General features: G+C 49.3%; 1 protein-coding gene across 1 annotated transcript; it reads right to left on the minus strand.

The window, feature by feature from the left end:
• Positions 1–1,672: 1,672 nt before the first annotated feature.
• KCNA7 (potassium voltage-gated channel subfamily A member 7) lies at positions 1,673–6,301 on the minus strand. The gene is made up of 2 exons (XM_086353496.1): positions 5,655–6,301; positions 1,673–4,425 (listed from the first exon to the last, which is right to left on the minus strand). The coding sequence occupies exons 1-2, from the start codon at positions 6,207–6,209 to the stop codon at positions 3,610–3,612; spliced, it is 1,371 nt and encodes a 456-aa protein (XP_086209622.1). The 5' UTR covers positions 6,210–6,301; the 3' UTR covers positions 1,673–3,609.
• Positions 6,302–15,954: the final 9,653 nt, after the last annotated feature.

Consider the following 15,954-nt stretch of genomic DNA (forward strand, 5'->3'; position numbering starts at 1 on the left):
CCCCCAAGTCCCCTCCTCCCTCAAACCCAAGAGTCCAGACCCCAAGCCCCCTCCTCCTTCAGACCCAGGAGTCCAGACCCCAAACTCCCTCCTCCGCAGACCCAGGAGTCTGGGCCTGAGATTCCTTTGCGTTCTCTTGCCAGTTTAGTGTCAATCCCCGGGCAGATTCCCACCCTCTGCTCTCATCTCCATTGCTCCCAGGAGCTCCAGGCCAGACATTAACCAGCTGGGTTCGGGGAGTGATAAGGCCCCGAGGCCCGGGGAGACGGTAGATGCGGGGGTCTCTCCCACATAAGTCCTCTCTGCTGGAATTTCCTGGGTGGGGACTGGGGAGAGGGTCTTGTCCTGAGTTTCAGATAAGAGAAATTCAAGGTATTCTAGGGCTTGGAGACAGACAAAGATATGGTTTGGGAACAGAATGACCTGCCTGGAGAAAGAAAGTGAATAGTGACAGATGAAGGGAGATGGGGAGAAGAAAAGGGGACAGACTCCTAGAAAAAGAGGGAGACACACTCAGAGAGAGAGAAGGCACAGACCGAGAGAGGGGACAGACACACTGAGAAAGGGGAGAGAAGCCCAGAGAAAGAGAGACCTTAAGACAGATGGAGACTCAGACAGGAGCTGAGAGTCCCTGGGACAGACTTAACTGCTTCACCCCTCCCCTGGAGCTATTTTCAGAAGGAAAACTGACACCCGCCTTGGTGGGGGGGGGGGGGCAGGGGTCATCCCATACCCCTCCCTCAGCCTAAATATAGCATGGCAAGGTGGCAGGAAGGGTGTCCCCGGATTAGGGTGTTCCCCTCACTGCTCCCCATCCCAGGCCAAGGCGACGTAGAAGGTGGCTGCGGTTGTTTATTGGGATGGGGGAGGGGCCCTGTCCACGGGAGTGTCCTTTGGAGTCACTTCCCAGACCTCTCCAGGTTTCCCCCATCCCTAAGTACCCTACCTGCCCCATCCCCTACCAGAAGATGTCTATGGAACTTCCATTCTCCGATGGGGTAGTAGGGGTGATTTTGCAGATGGGAAAGTTTCCGTCTCTTCCTCTCTCCGGGTCTCTATCTCCCTCTGTCTGGGTCCCTGTCCCCTCTGTGTCCCCTGTCCGTCCCCTCTGCACCTCTGCCCCCTTCTCTGGATCTTTGCCCCCCTTCCTGTGTCTCTTACCCACTCCCAGGCCGCTGCCCTCTTCTCTCCTCCTCTCCCTTCTCCCCTTGGGTGTCTCTGTCCGCTGTTCACATGTCTTGTCCTCTTTGGGTCCCTGTGCTGGGAGCTCCGTGCCTGCCTCCCAGACTCTGCCTTATGTCTGTCACTGCGATGGGGAGAGGGGGGTCTGTCTCCATTTCTGTCTTCAAACGTGCCTTTCCCTCGCTTTCGGAAAGAAGTGTTAAATTATTTAAAGGTTACATTATTTTCGACCTTTATCAAAAGCTTCCCACAATCTGTACCTTCTATCTCTCTGTGTAAAAAGGTGGTTGGATTAAATCAGGGGTTTCCAAACTGAATTTGTTAGCTGCAGACCGAGTTACTAAGAGAAATTCCATAAAGGGTAGGTTCCCCTCAGACCAGTTCAAACACTCTGATTTGTCACACTGGTGCTAAGTAAGATTTCATTTGAACAAAAAAGAAAGGGGTGGTGGTGGGGGGGGGGTCTTTAGCTAAAAATAACAACAACAAGTCTCTGTAAACCACTGGATGGATTTTAATAAATTAATACAAGTACTTTGAATTAATACAAGTACCTGGCACATAGGAAGCCCTATATGTGTTAGTGATTTCATTGTCCTCCTCCTCCTCCAAATGCCCTTTTAGTACGAAAGATCTCTGACCTTGGGTAACCCCCTCCCCTCTGAGCCTCAGTTTCCTCATTTGTGAGAAATGAAGCTGTTAAGTTCTGGTGCTGATCAGCAGGCTGATGGGGACACATGGGGTCAGGCAGCCGGCCACAAGTCCTGCCCCCCCCCCAACTGGAACATTCCACACGACCTTGGGAAGCCACTCCCATGCTTTGAGATGCTGGTTTCTCCCCAGGGAAATAAAGCGGGCCCTGCAGTTTGTCTGATACACTTCTTGAACCTCGGGAGGGGTGGCGTACCCACTTGTGGATCTTTGTGTGATTCCATGGGTGCATCTCTCTTGGGTTCAGGGGCACTGACTTTTTCTGCCTTTTTCCTTTTTGGTTCACTTTCTCTGGGGTGCTCTGGTCTCTTTTCCAATTCTAGGTTTCTGTCCCTCTCATTCTGGGTGCCTGATACCCACCCCTTCTGGGCCTCTGTCTTCCCCTCTCAGGATCTTTTTTCCCTCTTTGGATTCCCCTTTCTCTCTTAGGTCTCTATACCTCCCCAGCTCTCTTTGCCCCTCCTCTGGGTTTCTATCCCCCAATCAGGTCTGAACAGAGTACAGTTTCTACCCCTTTCCTCTTCCCTTGTGGCTCTGATCTCCATGCCTGGAAGCAAAACTCTAGGGGAAGACAGAGAAGGGGTTGGTTTGAATGGCAAAACAAGGCAGGTATGTGGTAAACGGAAGGGATATCTACATCTTGCTAGTTCACCCAGAAGCCCTCCGCATGACCAACTGAATCTACAGATACAGAAACCAGCCCTGGCCCCCCTTATAGTGATGACACTGAGCAAACCAGTTCAGTTGGTCTCCTAGAGTCCACACACTACATTTGCTCCTTGACACATGATTACTTCCTAGTGCTATTATCCCTAGGTCCACTAAATGCAAGCAAACCAACATGGCCCTATAGACCTCATACATACACTGCAACTCAACCCAACATTCCTACAGGACTCAGCGAACACACCTTGATGTAACTCAACTCAGTTTTATGACACAAGTGAACCAGCCCTATGAGACTCACATGATTACACAACTCATTACGATCCAACTTAATGTTGCCCCAGAAAACTTCTAGCCACATAACGCTATGCAATTCAACATGACAGAACCCTGAAACACTCCTACGAATTTACATTCCAACCCAACTTGATCTCATATGACCTAGAAAGCTCACATTCTATCACTTGACTCTTCGTATTTCTACATGGCTCACAAGTTCACAGAACCTAAAATAACATGGCCCTAGAAGAATCACAAAGCCACTCAGTTTCCAATGTCTCAACTCAACTCCACAACATCATGCATGAACACACAATCAGTCCCAACAATGCCATGGGTGACCACCTTACTTGATCCAACATGGCCCCAGGGGACTCATAAAACCACAGAACCCTGCACAATGCTGTTGGACAAGACTCCCAACCCAACCCAACCCAACAAGGAACCAAGAAACTCACAAAACTATGTGACCAAACCTATCTCAACACTACCCCAAAAGGCTCCACAAGCATTGCACAACCCAGTGCAATACAAACCAATGGAGCCTCCATCTCAACTCAGTATAACCCATTGCCATTCACTGTCATCTCAGGAGGTACCCACAGGAGCTACCAATCCACACCTCAAGACCCAATAAGACTTAGTGTTCCCCAGTTCATTACCACATAACTTAGTTCATCCTAGAAACAACACCCTCCCCCCAACTTTCCCCTCCTCCCTTCCCGCCCTCCCTCCAAGGAAATGTGAGGTCCTGCAGACCTCAACTGTCCCTCACACTTCGGTGACCATGTGTTTCCCAGGGGGGGCCCAGAGTGGAGGCGGCAGCTCAGACACCTCTGGATCCACCAACCCCCCATTGACCTTGCCCTCCAGGGGGCCACAGGGCTGCGTGTCCACATGGCTGTACATCCCAGCCTCTTCGTCATCTGTCTCCCGGTGGTAAAAGTAGCTGAAGTTGGAGACAATGACTGGCACAGGTAGGGAAATGGTCAGCACACCGGCGATGGCACACAGAGAGCCCACTATCTTGCCACCCACAGTGACAGGTGCCATGTCTCCATAGCCAACTGTGGTCATAGTGACCACCGCCCACCAGAAGGATTCAGGGATGCTGGTGAAATGGGAGTCTGCCCGATCCACCTCGGCAAAGTAGACTGCGCTGGAGAAGAGGACCACACCAAGGAAGAGGAAGAAGATGAGGAGGCCTAGCTCGCGCATGGATGCCCTTAAGGTCTGGCCCAAGATCTGCAGGCCCTTTGAGTGCCTGGAGAGCTTGAAGATGCGGAAGACGCGTACCAGTCGGATGACTCGCAGGATGGCCAGTGACATGGCTGGCTGGCCCACTCCCCGCTGCCGAGCCAGCTCTGTACCCAATGCCACAAAGTAGGGCAGGATGGCCACGAAATCGATGAGGTTCATCACATTCTTGAAGAAGGCTGTTTTGCTTGGGCAGGCCGCCAGACGCACCAGCAGCTCGAAGGAGAACCAACAGATGCACAGAGTCTCCACCACAAAGAACGGGTCATCGAAGGGCAAGCGAGGCGGGGGTCCAGGCACTGGACTGGAGCCGTTCAGCCGAGCCGGGAACTGCAGGGAGGAAGGGATTCAGGAAGGACCATGCCAGGGCTGGGACACACTGGAACGGCCATATTTGCGGGTTAAATATTCAACTACTTCTTTACAAATTGGCCAATAGCCTCTGTCTCCAGAACCCCGCTGACCCAGTTGGCAGACCCTTCCTACCAGGACAGGACCTCAGGGATCATCCCTGTAAGGCTGACTTTAGGATCCCTGATCCTTCACTGGCAGGGTCTCCTGAAACGATGCTAGAGTGGAGATCAACCTCATCCCTTCCGAAATCCCGCTCCCAGCGTTGAACTTCCAGACGGGGAGGGTCCCAGTCCTTGCCTCACTCCCTTATGCCCCGGCCTCCCCAAACCCAGCCTAGACCATGATGGTTGAAGACCTTATCTTTAATGCCAAAACCCGGGCTCCTCCTCTCACTAACCTCAGTTCAACTTTCTTTACGATGGAGGCCTCTTACCCCAGCCCTCAGGCCCCCCATCCCTCTATCTCCATCTCCCTAGGTGGCTTTCTTCAGATCCCAGCCCTCAGTGCCTCCAGTCCATCCTTTCCATTGGTTACTGCCAGCTGCACAGACGGCCGATTTTTCAGTTTCTCCTTACCCCTCAGTTTTGATTTCTTAATACACCTTTCCTCCTGCCCTCCACAGGCCGGGTTTCTCACCTACCTCAACGCTCGCCTTCTGATAAGCAGGTCCTCCTATTCAGATCCTCAGGTCCCGCCCCATTAAGCTATATACATTTCCCTTCCCCAGCCCAGCTTTTAATGGTAGAATCCCCTAGTCGGGCGCTGTCCCTGGGTTGCTGCCCCTCTCACAGCTTCTCAGGTGGTGCTAGAGGTAAAGAACCTGCCTCCCAGTGCAGGAGACTTCAGAGATACAGGGTCGATCCAAGGGTGGGGAAGATCCTCTGGAGAAGGAAATGGCAACCCACTCCGGTATTCTTGCCTGGGAAATCCCACGGACAGAGAAGCCTGGCTGGCTACAGTCCTTAGGGTGGCAAAGAGTCGGACACGACTGAAGCAACTTAGCACGCACAGCCCCTCGCCCGGCATTCTGATTCGTTTGGTTTTCCAACCCCAATGCCCCGCCCACCCACGGCCAGACCCCACCTTCCTGATAAGCCCCGCCTCCCAGTGCCCCTTACCCCACCTTATGATTGGCCAGGACCCCGTGGACGCGACCCACCTCCTCCTAAACCCCGCCCCACCACGCTCAGGCCCCGCCCCCTTACCGGGCCAGCGGCGGCCACCGCGGCAAGCCCCGGGTTGTCGCGGTCGTCGCGAAAGTCGGGCAGCGTCTCGAGGCAGAAGACGACGATGGAGACGAGGATGACAAGCACCGAGACGACGGCGAGCACGCGCGCCGCCTGCGAGCTCTCGGGGAACTCGAAGAGCAGCCAGAGTTGGCGCGCGAAGGCGTGGCGGGGCAGGGGGCGCTCGGTCGGCAAGGGGCAGCCCTCATCCTCGCGCAGGCGCGCTAGTGCCGCGCCGCCCAGCCCGTAGAAGGCCACCTCCTCCAGGAAGACGTCGAGCGGCACGTGCGCCGGCCGCCGCAGCCTCCCACCAGACTGGTAGTAGTAGAGGACCGCGTCGAAGCTGGGCCGATGCCGATCGAAGAAGTACTCGCGGCGCGCGCCGTCGTAGAAGCGGCTGCGGCGCACCGGGTCCCCGAGCAGCGTGTCCGGGAAGCGGCCCAGCGTGCGGGCCCGGGTCTCGAACCGCAGCCCGGCCACGTTGAGCACCACCCGCTCGCAGCAGCCGCAGGGCGGCGGGCACCCGGGCTCCATGGCGCGCGCAGCCCCGGCGACCCGCGGACGGACGTGTGGCCCCGACGCCCGACCCGGCCCGGCCCGGCCCCGCCTCGGCCGCCGCCGCTGCCGCCCCAGCCTGGTGTCCGGTGTCCACGCGTAAAAATAGCCCGGCCGCGCGGCCAGCGAGCGGGGGAGGGGGCGCCGTGACCCCGGCGGGGCAGAGGGCGGCCGCGCGCCCTCTGCCGGGGCGCCCGCCCTTCCGCCTGGCCGCCGCCGCCCTGGGGTTTCTCCGGGTTCATTCCGCCTTCGGGGCCCCTTTCTGTCTCCCCATTTCCTGAGACCTCTGTTCTGCGGCCCTCCGGGTTTCCGTGTGTGTGTGTCTCATCTATTTTTTAAAATGAGCATCTGAGCCCCTCTGTTGGAGTCACAAATTTCCATCTCTCTCATTCTTTTGAATGTCTCTGCTTCTGGCTATGTCTTCGCTTTGGGCCTGTCTGATTTCAGGGATGTATCTCTGAGTATGTCTCTGGGTCATTTTTCTCTGGGTTTTTGCCGTTCTAAAGTCACCTGTGTCTGGGGATTCCTGGCAGTCTCTGTGTCTTGGTCTCTGAATCTCCGTCTTCAGTTTGATTCTGAAAAGAGATATCACTGTCTCTCTTTATTTCTTGTTTCTCTTGGTCTCTGTCTTTCATCTCTGCCTACATCTCTCTGCTTCTTGTCTCTCCGGCTCTCTTATCTCTTAGCTCGCTGTGTCTCTGTCCCTGGGATTCTCTGGGGCTCCCTTTCAGCTAGCTTTCTTTCCCTGTCTCTCTGGATTACTGCAAGTCTCTGTCTCAGGGCCTCTGGACCACTGAGCCTCTCCGGAGTCATACTTCTGAATCTCTCTCCGACCATCACTCTAGGTTGGCTCGGCCACTGTCCTGGTGGTTGCCCCATCCTGGGGACGCTCCAGCAGCTGCTTATGAGCGTGAGCCCCCCACACCGGATCCCCTCGCTCTCCTCTCCTACCCCCACCCCAGGGTCTCCACCTGGCTTCTCTGCCAGACTTTCTGAGCCCCAGCAAGGCCTGAACTGGGGCCCTGAATTGTGCAAAAGAAGGCCGGGCCTGCCAGGAACAGGTGGGGGGTGGGCTGGGGAGATGCCGCAGGGTCACTCGAAGGGACCAAAGGACAGACCGACGATGGCCTTCCAGCCACCGGTGTCCAATGACACCGGGTAAAAATAGCCCCATCGGTTGAGCTTGGAGGGAGGCAGTGGGGATTGGACATCCAGACTCCTGGGAATGAGTCCCCGGACGCCCTCTGCTGGGGGAGAGGAGAGAGCCACTAAAGGTTTTAGCTCCCTAGGAATTTTGGCCCTCTTCCTGTCTACAGTTCAGTTGAGTCGCTCAGTCGTGTCTGATTCTTTGCGACCCCATGAACCGCAGCACGCCAGGCGTCCCTGTCCATTACCAACTCCCGGAGTCCACCCAAACCCATGTCCACTGAGTTGGTGATGCCATCCAACCATCTTATCCTCTGCCGTCCCCTTCTCCTCCCGCCCTCAATCTTTCCCATCATCAGGGTCTTTTCCTGTCTACAGTTTCTGCGATATTTTGTCACCATCCATCTGGATTTGTGTCCCTCTCTGTGTGTCTATGTCCCTTTCTTTCATGGTCTTTGACCCTTGCCGTGACTGAATCTCTCTCCCTGCCGCCCCCTCCCATCTCTCTGGCCTTTTCCCTTCTCTCTGGTCTTTTCTCTCTCTCTCTTTTTCTTCTCTTTCTCAGAACTCACAGAAGCTTCTCTTTGTGGGTTTCTGAACATTTGGTATGAACAGATCCTTCCTCCTTCCTATAGCCGTATCTCTTACACCCTTCCACTACTGAGCCTGGAGGTGGGCTCACTCTTTTACCTCCAGAAAATTCTCCCTTCTTTCACTTCCAGAAAATTCTCCCTTCCTCAGCTCCTCTGACACTCAAGCTATCCATGGACACCTTTCCCCAGCCTTCCGTAAAAACTCATCCTTCCCCTTTCTGGCCACTCCCATTCTTTCAGGGAAGAGTTTCATTCCTGGCTCCATATTCATTACTCTAAAACTACTGCCATAGGGAATTCCCTGATGGTCCAGTGGTTAGGACCCGGCAGTGGTTAGGACCCGGCACTTTCACTGCCGGGTCCTAACAGTGACCCAGTCCTTCCAGTCCCTGGAAGAGGACCTGATATCTCACAAACTGCATGGCAGCCAAAAAAAAAAAAAAGGAAAGCTACAATCATCCTTGGAAGAGATGCTATGTGATTTTAGAGGTTAGGTCATAAAAGGCAACCTTCCACCCCACTCTTTTCCTTGGGAACCTTGTGCAGGCCAGATGACAAGGCCCATGTGGAGGGGACCCTAGGCTACTAAGCTTGCAGCTAATCAGCAGCATCAGCCTGCAGCCACGTGAGTAAGCCATCTTAGAAGCGCATCCTCCTGCCCCAGCTAGGCTACCCACTGTAGCACAGATAAGTCTTCTCCCTGTACCGCACCCCCGACCCTGCCCAGCTTGTAGCCTTGTGAGCAAAATGAATGGTCTTTGTTTTCAGTCACACAGTCTTTGAGTGGTTTGTTACACATACCACAATAATAGATAATCCACATGTGGTATCTTGGTACTCTGAGCCTATCGTTTCCATCCGATCTACCCCAGCCTCCTCCCTTCCTGCCTGCCTCCCCCCTCCTTCCTTCCATTTTTAAAGTTTTATCAAGCTACAGTTCACTCATTTCAATTTACACAGAGGACTTCCCTAGTGTCCAGTGGCTAAGACTCTGTACTTACCACTCCCACACACAAAAAAGACTCTGCACTCCCAATGCAGGGGGCCTGGGTTCAATCCCTGGTCCGGGAACTAGATCCCTCATGCTGTAATGAAGACTGATGATCCTGAGTCCTGCAGCAAAGACCTTGAGCAGCCTAAATAAATATTAAAAAATAAAAGGGGCTTCTCTGATGGCTCAGATGCTAAAGAATCTGCCTGCAATGCAGGAGACCGGGGTTCCATCTATGGGTTGGGAAGATCTCCTGGAGAAGGGAATGGCAATCCACTCCAGTATTCTTGCCTGGAAAATCCCACAGACAGAGGAGTCTGGCAAGCTACAGTCCATAGGGTCACAAAGAGTCGGACACGACTGAGCGACTAACACACTTTGAAAAAATAAATAAAGTATACAACCCAATGGCTCCTCCTATATTCATGAGTTTTGCATCCATCACCACAGTCGAATTTAGACCATTTTTGTTATCCCCCCCAGAGAAACTCTACACCCCTATCTGTCACCCCTTAATTGAACCACCCGCAATTTGGAGGTAATTTGCTATAGCAGTAACAGGAAACTAAGAGACGGTCTCTCCTCTTCCTTGGTATCATTTTTGTTCCTGTGTTACAATAAGACCTTTTTTAAAAATTTATTTTAATTTTGAAATATTTTCAGACTTACAAAAGAGAGGCAAAGATAGCACAGAGAATTCATGATAGCCTTCACCCAGGTTCTCCTAATGTTAGCGTCTTACATTGCCATGGTTCCTTTGTTGAAGAAACTGACAATGGTACAATACTGTTGACTAAATGATGTGCAAATTGCCTCCATTTTTCTGATTAATGTCCTTTCTTCCTTCTAAGATCCAATCCAGAATACCATGTTGCACTGAGCTTTCGTGTCCTCTTCAGTTCAGTTCAGTTGCTCAGTTGTGTCCGACTCTTTGCTACCCCATGAATCGCAGCACGACAGTCCTCCCTGTCCATCACCATCTCCCGGAGTTCACTCAGACTCACGTCCATCAAGTCGGTGATGCCATCCAGCCGTCTCATCCTCTGTCGTCCCCTTCTCCTCCTGCCCCCAATCCTTCCCAGCATCAGAGTCTTTTCCAATGAGTCAACTCTTCGCATCAGGTGGCCAAAGTATTGGAGTTTCAGCTTTAGCATCATTAATTCCAAAGAACACCCAAGACCAATCTCCTTTAGAATGGACTAGTTGGATCTCCTTGCAGCCCAAGGGACTCTCAAGAGTCTTCTCCAACACCACAGTGCCAAAGCATCAATTCTTTGGCACTCAGCTTTCTTCACAGTCCAACTCTCACGTCCATACGTGACCACTGGAAAAACCATAGCCTTGACTAGACGGACCTTTGTTGACAAAGTAATGTCTCTGCTTTTTAATATGCTATCTAGGTTGGTCATAACTTTTCTTCCAAGGAGTAAGCGTCTTTTAATTTCATGGCTGCAATTACCATCTGCAGTGATTTTGGAGACCCCAAAAATAAAGTCTGACACTGTTTCCACTGTTTCCCCATCTATTTCCCATGAAGTGATGGGACAAGATGCTATGATCTTAGTTTTCTGAATGTTGAGCGGTAAGCCAACTTTTTCACTCTCCTCTTTCACTTTCATCAAGAGGCTCTTTAGTTCCTCTTTACTTTCTGCCATAAGGGTGGTGTCATCTGCATATCTGAAAGAGGAGAGTGAACAAGTTGGCTTAAAGCTCAACATTGAGAAAACTAAGATCATGACATCTTGTCCCATCACTTCATGGGAAATAGATGGGGAAACCCGCATATAGGTTTCTCAAGACCACCAGGTCAGGTGCTCTGGTATTCCCATCTCTTTCAGAATTTTCCACAGTTTATCGTGATGTCCTCTTAGCCTCCTGCAATTCTGCAATTTTTTTTTTTTTTACTATTTCCTTGTCTTTAATCACCTCAACACTTTTGAAGAATACTGTCCCTATTGAAGGTCAGTGGACTATTCCTCAGTTTGCCCAATAGAGTTTTGCCAAGAGAATGCACTGGTCATAGCAAACACCCTCTTCCAACAACAAAAGAGAACACTCTACACATGGACATCATCAAACGGTCAACACCGAAACCAGACTGATTATATTCTTTGCAGCCAAAGATGGAGAAGCTCTATACAGTCAGCAAAAATAAGACCGGGATCTGACTGTGGCTCAGATCATTAACTCCTTATTGCCAAATTCAGACTTAAATTGAAGAAAGTAGGGAAAACCATGAGACCATTCAGGTATGACCTAAATAAAATCCCTAATGATTATACAGTGGAAGTGAGAAATAGATTTAAAGGAGTAGATCTGATAGACAGAGTGCCTGATAAACTATGGACAGAGGTTTGTGACGTTGTACAGGAGACAGGGAGCAAGATCATCCCCAAGAAAAACAAATGCAAAAAGGAAAATGGCTGTCTGGAGAGGCCTTACAAATAGCTGTGAAAAGAAGAGAAGCCAAAAGCAAAGGAGAAAAGAAAAGATATACCCATTTGAATGCAGAATTCCAAAGAATAGCAAGGAGAGATAAGAAAGCCTTCCTTAGCGATCAGTGCAAAGAAATAGAGGAAAACAATAGAGTGCGAAACACTAGAGATCCCTTCAAGAAAATTAGAGATACCAAGGGAACATTTCATGCAAAGATGGGCACAAGAAAGGACAGAAATTGTGTGGACCCAACAGAAGCAGAAGAGATTAAGAAGAGGTGGCAAGAATACACAGAACTGTACAAAAATGATCTTCATGACCCAGATAATCACAATAGTGTGATCACTCACCTAGAGCCAGACATTCTGGAATGTGAAGTCAAGTAGGCCTTAGGAAGCATCACTGTGAATAAAGCTAGTGGAGGTGATGGAATTCCAGTTGAGCTATTTCAAATCCTAAAAGATGATACTGTGAAAGTGTTGCACTCAATATGCTAGCAAACTTGGAAAACTCAGCAGTGGCCACAGGACTGGAAAAGGTCAATTTTCATTCCAATCCCTAAGAAAGGCAATGCCAAAGAATGCTCAAACTACTGCACAATTGCATTCATCTCACGCTAGCAAAGTAATGCTCAAAATTCTCCAAGTCAGGCTTCAACAATATGTGAACTTCCAGATGTTCAAGCTGGATTTAGAAAAGGCAGAGAAACCAGAGATCAAATTGCCAACATCTGCAGGATCATCAAAAACGCAAGAGAGTTCTAGAAAAACATCTATTTCTGCTTTATTGACTATGCCAAAGCCTTTGACTGTGTGGATCACAATAAACTGTGGAAAATTCTGAAAGAGATGGGAATACCAGACCATCTGACCTGCCTCTTGAGAAACCTGTATGTAGGTCAGGAAGCAACAGTTAGAACTGGACATGGAACAACAGATTGGTTCCAAATAGGAAAAAGAGTATGTCAAGGCTGTATATTGTCACCCTGCTTGTTTAACTTATATGCAGAGTACATCATGAGAAATGCTGGGCTGGATGAAGCACAAGCTGGAATCAAGATTGCCGGGAGAAATATCAATAACCTCAGATATGCAGATGACACCACCCTTATGGCAGAAAGTGAAGAGGAACTAAAGAGCCTCTTGATGAAAGTGAAAGAGGAGAGTGAAAAAGTTGGCTTACCGCTCAACATTCAGAAAACTAAGATCATGGCATCTTGTCCCATCACTTCATGGGAAATAGATGGGGAAACAGTGGAAACAGTGTCAGACTTTATTTTTGGGGTCTCCAAAATCTCTGCAGATGGTGACTGCAGCCATGAAATAAAAAGATGCTTGCTTCTTGGAAGAAAAGTTATGACCAACCAAGACAGCATATTAAAAAGCAGAGACATTACTTTGTCAACAAAGGTCCGTCTAGTCAAGGCTATGGTTTTTCCAGTAGTCATGTATGGATGTGAGAGTTGGACTATAAAGAAAGCTGAGTGCCAAGGAATTGATGCTTTGGCACTGTGGTGTTGGAGAAGACTCTTGAGAGTCCCTTGGACTGCAAGGAGATCCAACCAGTCCATCCTAAAGGAGATCAGTCCTGGGTGTTCATTGGAAGGACTGATGTTGAAGCTGAAACTCCAATACTTTGGCCACCTGATGCGAAGAGCTGACTCATTTGAAAAGACCCTGATTCTGGGAAAGATTGAAGGCAGGAGGAGAAGGGGACGACAGAGGATGACATGGTTGGACGGCATCACCGACTCAATGGACATGAGTTTGAGTAAGTTCCGGGAGATGGTGAAGAACAGGGAGGCTTGGTGTCCTGCAGTCCATGGGGTTGCAAAGAGTCGGACACGACTGAGCAACTGAACTGAACTGAACTGAATAGATAGTTTTTCTGTGGGAGGAGGGAGAATGCTACACATAGGTGAGGTTCCCTTTTCATCACATCACATTGGGGGTACTATATTGCTATATCTTATCATCAGTGGCATTAATTTTGATCATTTGGTTAGGTGAGCATCTGCTGAGTTTTTCAATTGTTGTTGTTCAGTCGCTCAGCCATGTCTGACTCTGTGGCCCCATGGACTGCAGTGCACCAGGCTTCCCTGTTCTTCACCATCTCCCGGAGTTTGCTCAAAGTCATGTCCATTGAGTCGGTGATGCCATCCAACCATGTCATCCTCTGTCGTCCCCTTCTCCTCCTGCCTTCAGTCTTTCCCAGCATCAGGGTCTTTTCCAGTGAGTCAGTTCTTTGCACCAGGTGGTCAAAGTATTGGAGCTTCAGCTTCAGCATCAGTCCTTCCAATGAATATTCAGGGTTGATTTCCTTTAGGATTAACTGGTTTGATCATCTTGCAATCCAAGGAACTCTCAAGAGTCTTCTCCAGCACCACAGTTTGAAAGCATTAATTCTTTGGTACTCAGCCTTCTTTATGTTCCAACTCTCATATCCACATATGACTACTGGAAAAATCATAACTTTGACTATATGGACTTTTGTTGGCAAAATGATGTCTCTGCTTTTTAATATGCTGTCTAGGTTGGTCATAGCTTTTCTTCCAAGGAGCAAGCATCCTTTAATTTCATGGCTGCAGTCACCATCCACAGTGATTTTGGAGCCCAAGAAAATAAGGTCTGTCGCTGGTTCCATTGTTTCCCCATCTATTTGCTGTGAAGTGATGGGACCGGATGCCATGATCTTCATTTTCAATTATAAAGTTATTATTTTTCCCTTTGTAAATAATGAATTAACTTGGGAAAACCAGTTTTCTTGGGGGGTTTCTGGTCAAGTTTATTGAGGTTTAATTCACATACAATAAACTTTATCCTTTACAGTATACACTTCTATGAATTTTGAAAAATGAATAGTCATGTAACTGCCACTACAGTAAAAATTTAGGACCGTTCCCTCCCCACCCACAAAGTTCCCTTCTTCCCTCTGTAGTCAGCTGCCTCCCACACTTCCAGCTCTTGGAAACTATTGCTCTGTTTTCTCTCCCTCTTTTCTAGTAGTTTTGCATTTTTCAGAATGTCAAATAAGGCCGACCCTTGAGTAACTCCAGGTTGGAAAGGAGTGCTGATGGTCTACCCAGTTGAAAATCTGAGTACTGTGTTTTCTCCATGTTCATGTTTCCACTTTCAGGAATTCAAACAGCCAAATGGTTTAGTACTGCAGTATTGAGTGCTGAAACACATTCACTAAGTAGATACATTGTTTCATCTATACTTGTTCAAGAGTGGAGTATAAATAAAATCATACACTGTGTAGCCTTTTCAATGTGGTTTCTTACACTTAGCATAGTGCATGGAAGATTCATTCCTGCTATGCATATCAGTAGCTCTTTCCTTTTATTTTTTATTGAAGTATAGTTGACTTTCCTTCTTCTTCCTCTTTTTTTTTGAATAAAGGTTCAAGATTCAGATCACCTTCTCTTTTTAAAAATTAGTTAATTCATTTATTTTTGGCTGTACTGGGTCTTTGTCGCTGTGAGGGCTTTCTCTAGTTGTGGCGAGCGGGGGTTACTCTTCATTGCAACGGGCAGGTGTCTCATTTCAGTGGCTTCTCTTGTTGCGGAGCACAGGCTCTAGGGCGTGAGGGCTTCAGTAGTTGCAGCTCATGGGCTCGTAGTAGGGCTCCTGGACTAAAGCACAGGCTCAGTAGCTGTGGTATATGGGTTTCATTGGTCTGCGGCATGTGGGATCATCCTGGAGCAGGGAGAATCCGTGTCTCCTGCATTGGCAGGTGGATTCTTTATCACTGAGCCACCAGGGAAGCCCCATCCTCCTCCTTTTTTAAATTGAATTAAAGATTCTTTAAATTCTACAGAGCTTTACAATTTTCAAAAGTTTCACACACATGATTTCATCTAGTTCCATAATTACTCTTTTCCCCCCTACCCCATCATGCCCCTGCCCTATTCCCTCTCCCTACTGGTAGTCATTTGTTCTCTATTTCTCTGAGTCTGCTTCTTTTGTGTTATATTCACTAGTTTGTTGTAGTTTTTAGATTTCACATATAAGTGATATCATACACTATTTGTCTTTCTCTGGCTTGTTTCACTTAGCATAATGCCTTCCAAATCCATCCAGGTTGCAGCAAATGGCAACATTTCATTCTTTATTGTGGTTGACCAGTATTCCATTGTATACTATATCTTCTTTATCTATTCATCTGTTGATTGACACTTAGATTGCTTCCATATCTTGACACTGGCTCCTTCTCCTCCCCCCCCCCCCCCCCAGCCTCCTTTGGCCCTCCCATGCTGCATGAGAGCATCTTATTTCCCTGAATAGGGATAGAACCCATGCCCCTTGCAGTCTTAACCATTGTAGGGAAGTCCCAGACCCTGCCTCTTTCTTGAAGCACTTTCCTTCTTGGCTTCCTGGACTCTGGACTCTCCTGGCTTTTCTCCTACATTTGTGATCCCTCCTACTCAGTCTCCTTTGATGAATCTTCTTGCTTTATCTCAATTCTGATGGAGGGCCTTGAGACTCAGTGCTTAGACATGTTCCCCTCTCCATCTTCTCTAGTAGCAGAGTTCATTCAGTCACATGGCTTCAAGTAC

This window comes from Bos grunniens, chromosome 18, assembly GCF_055505025.1.
Source record: "Bos grunniens cultivar Pamir isolate PY7600 chromosome 18, Bosgru_T2T1.0, whole genome shotgun sequence".
Lineage (NCBI taxonomy): Eukaryota > Metazoa > Chordata > Mammalia > Artiodactyla > Bovidae > Bos > Bos grunniens.

Coding starts and splice junctions, on each gene's coding strand:
- KCNA7 (XM_086353496.1), bottom strand. CDS start 6,209: ATGGAGCCCGGGTGCCCGCCGCCCTGCGGCTGCTGCGAGCGGGTGGTG. Junction 4,426..5,654: donor CGGTGGCCGCCGCTGGCCCG/GTAAGGGGGCGG, acceptor TCCTCCCTGCAG/TTCCCGGCTCGGCTGAACGG.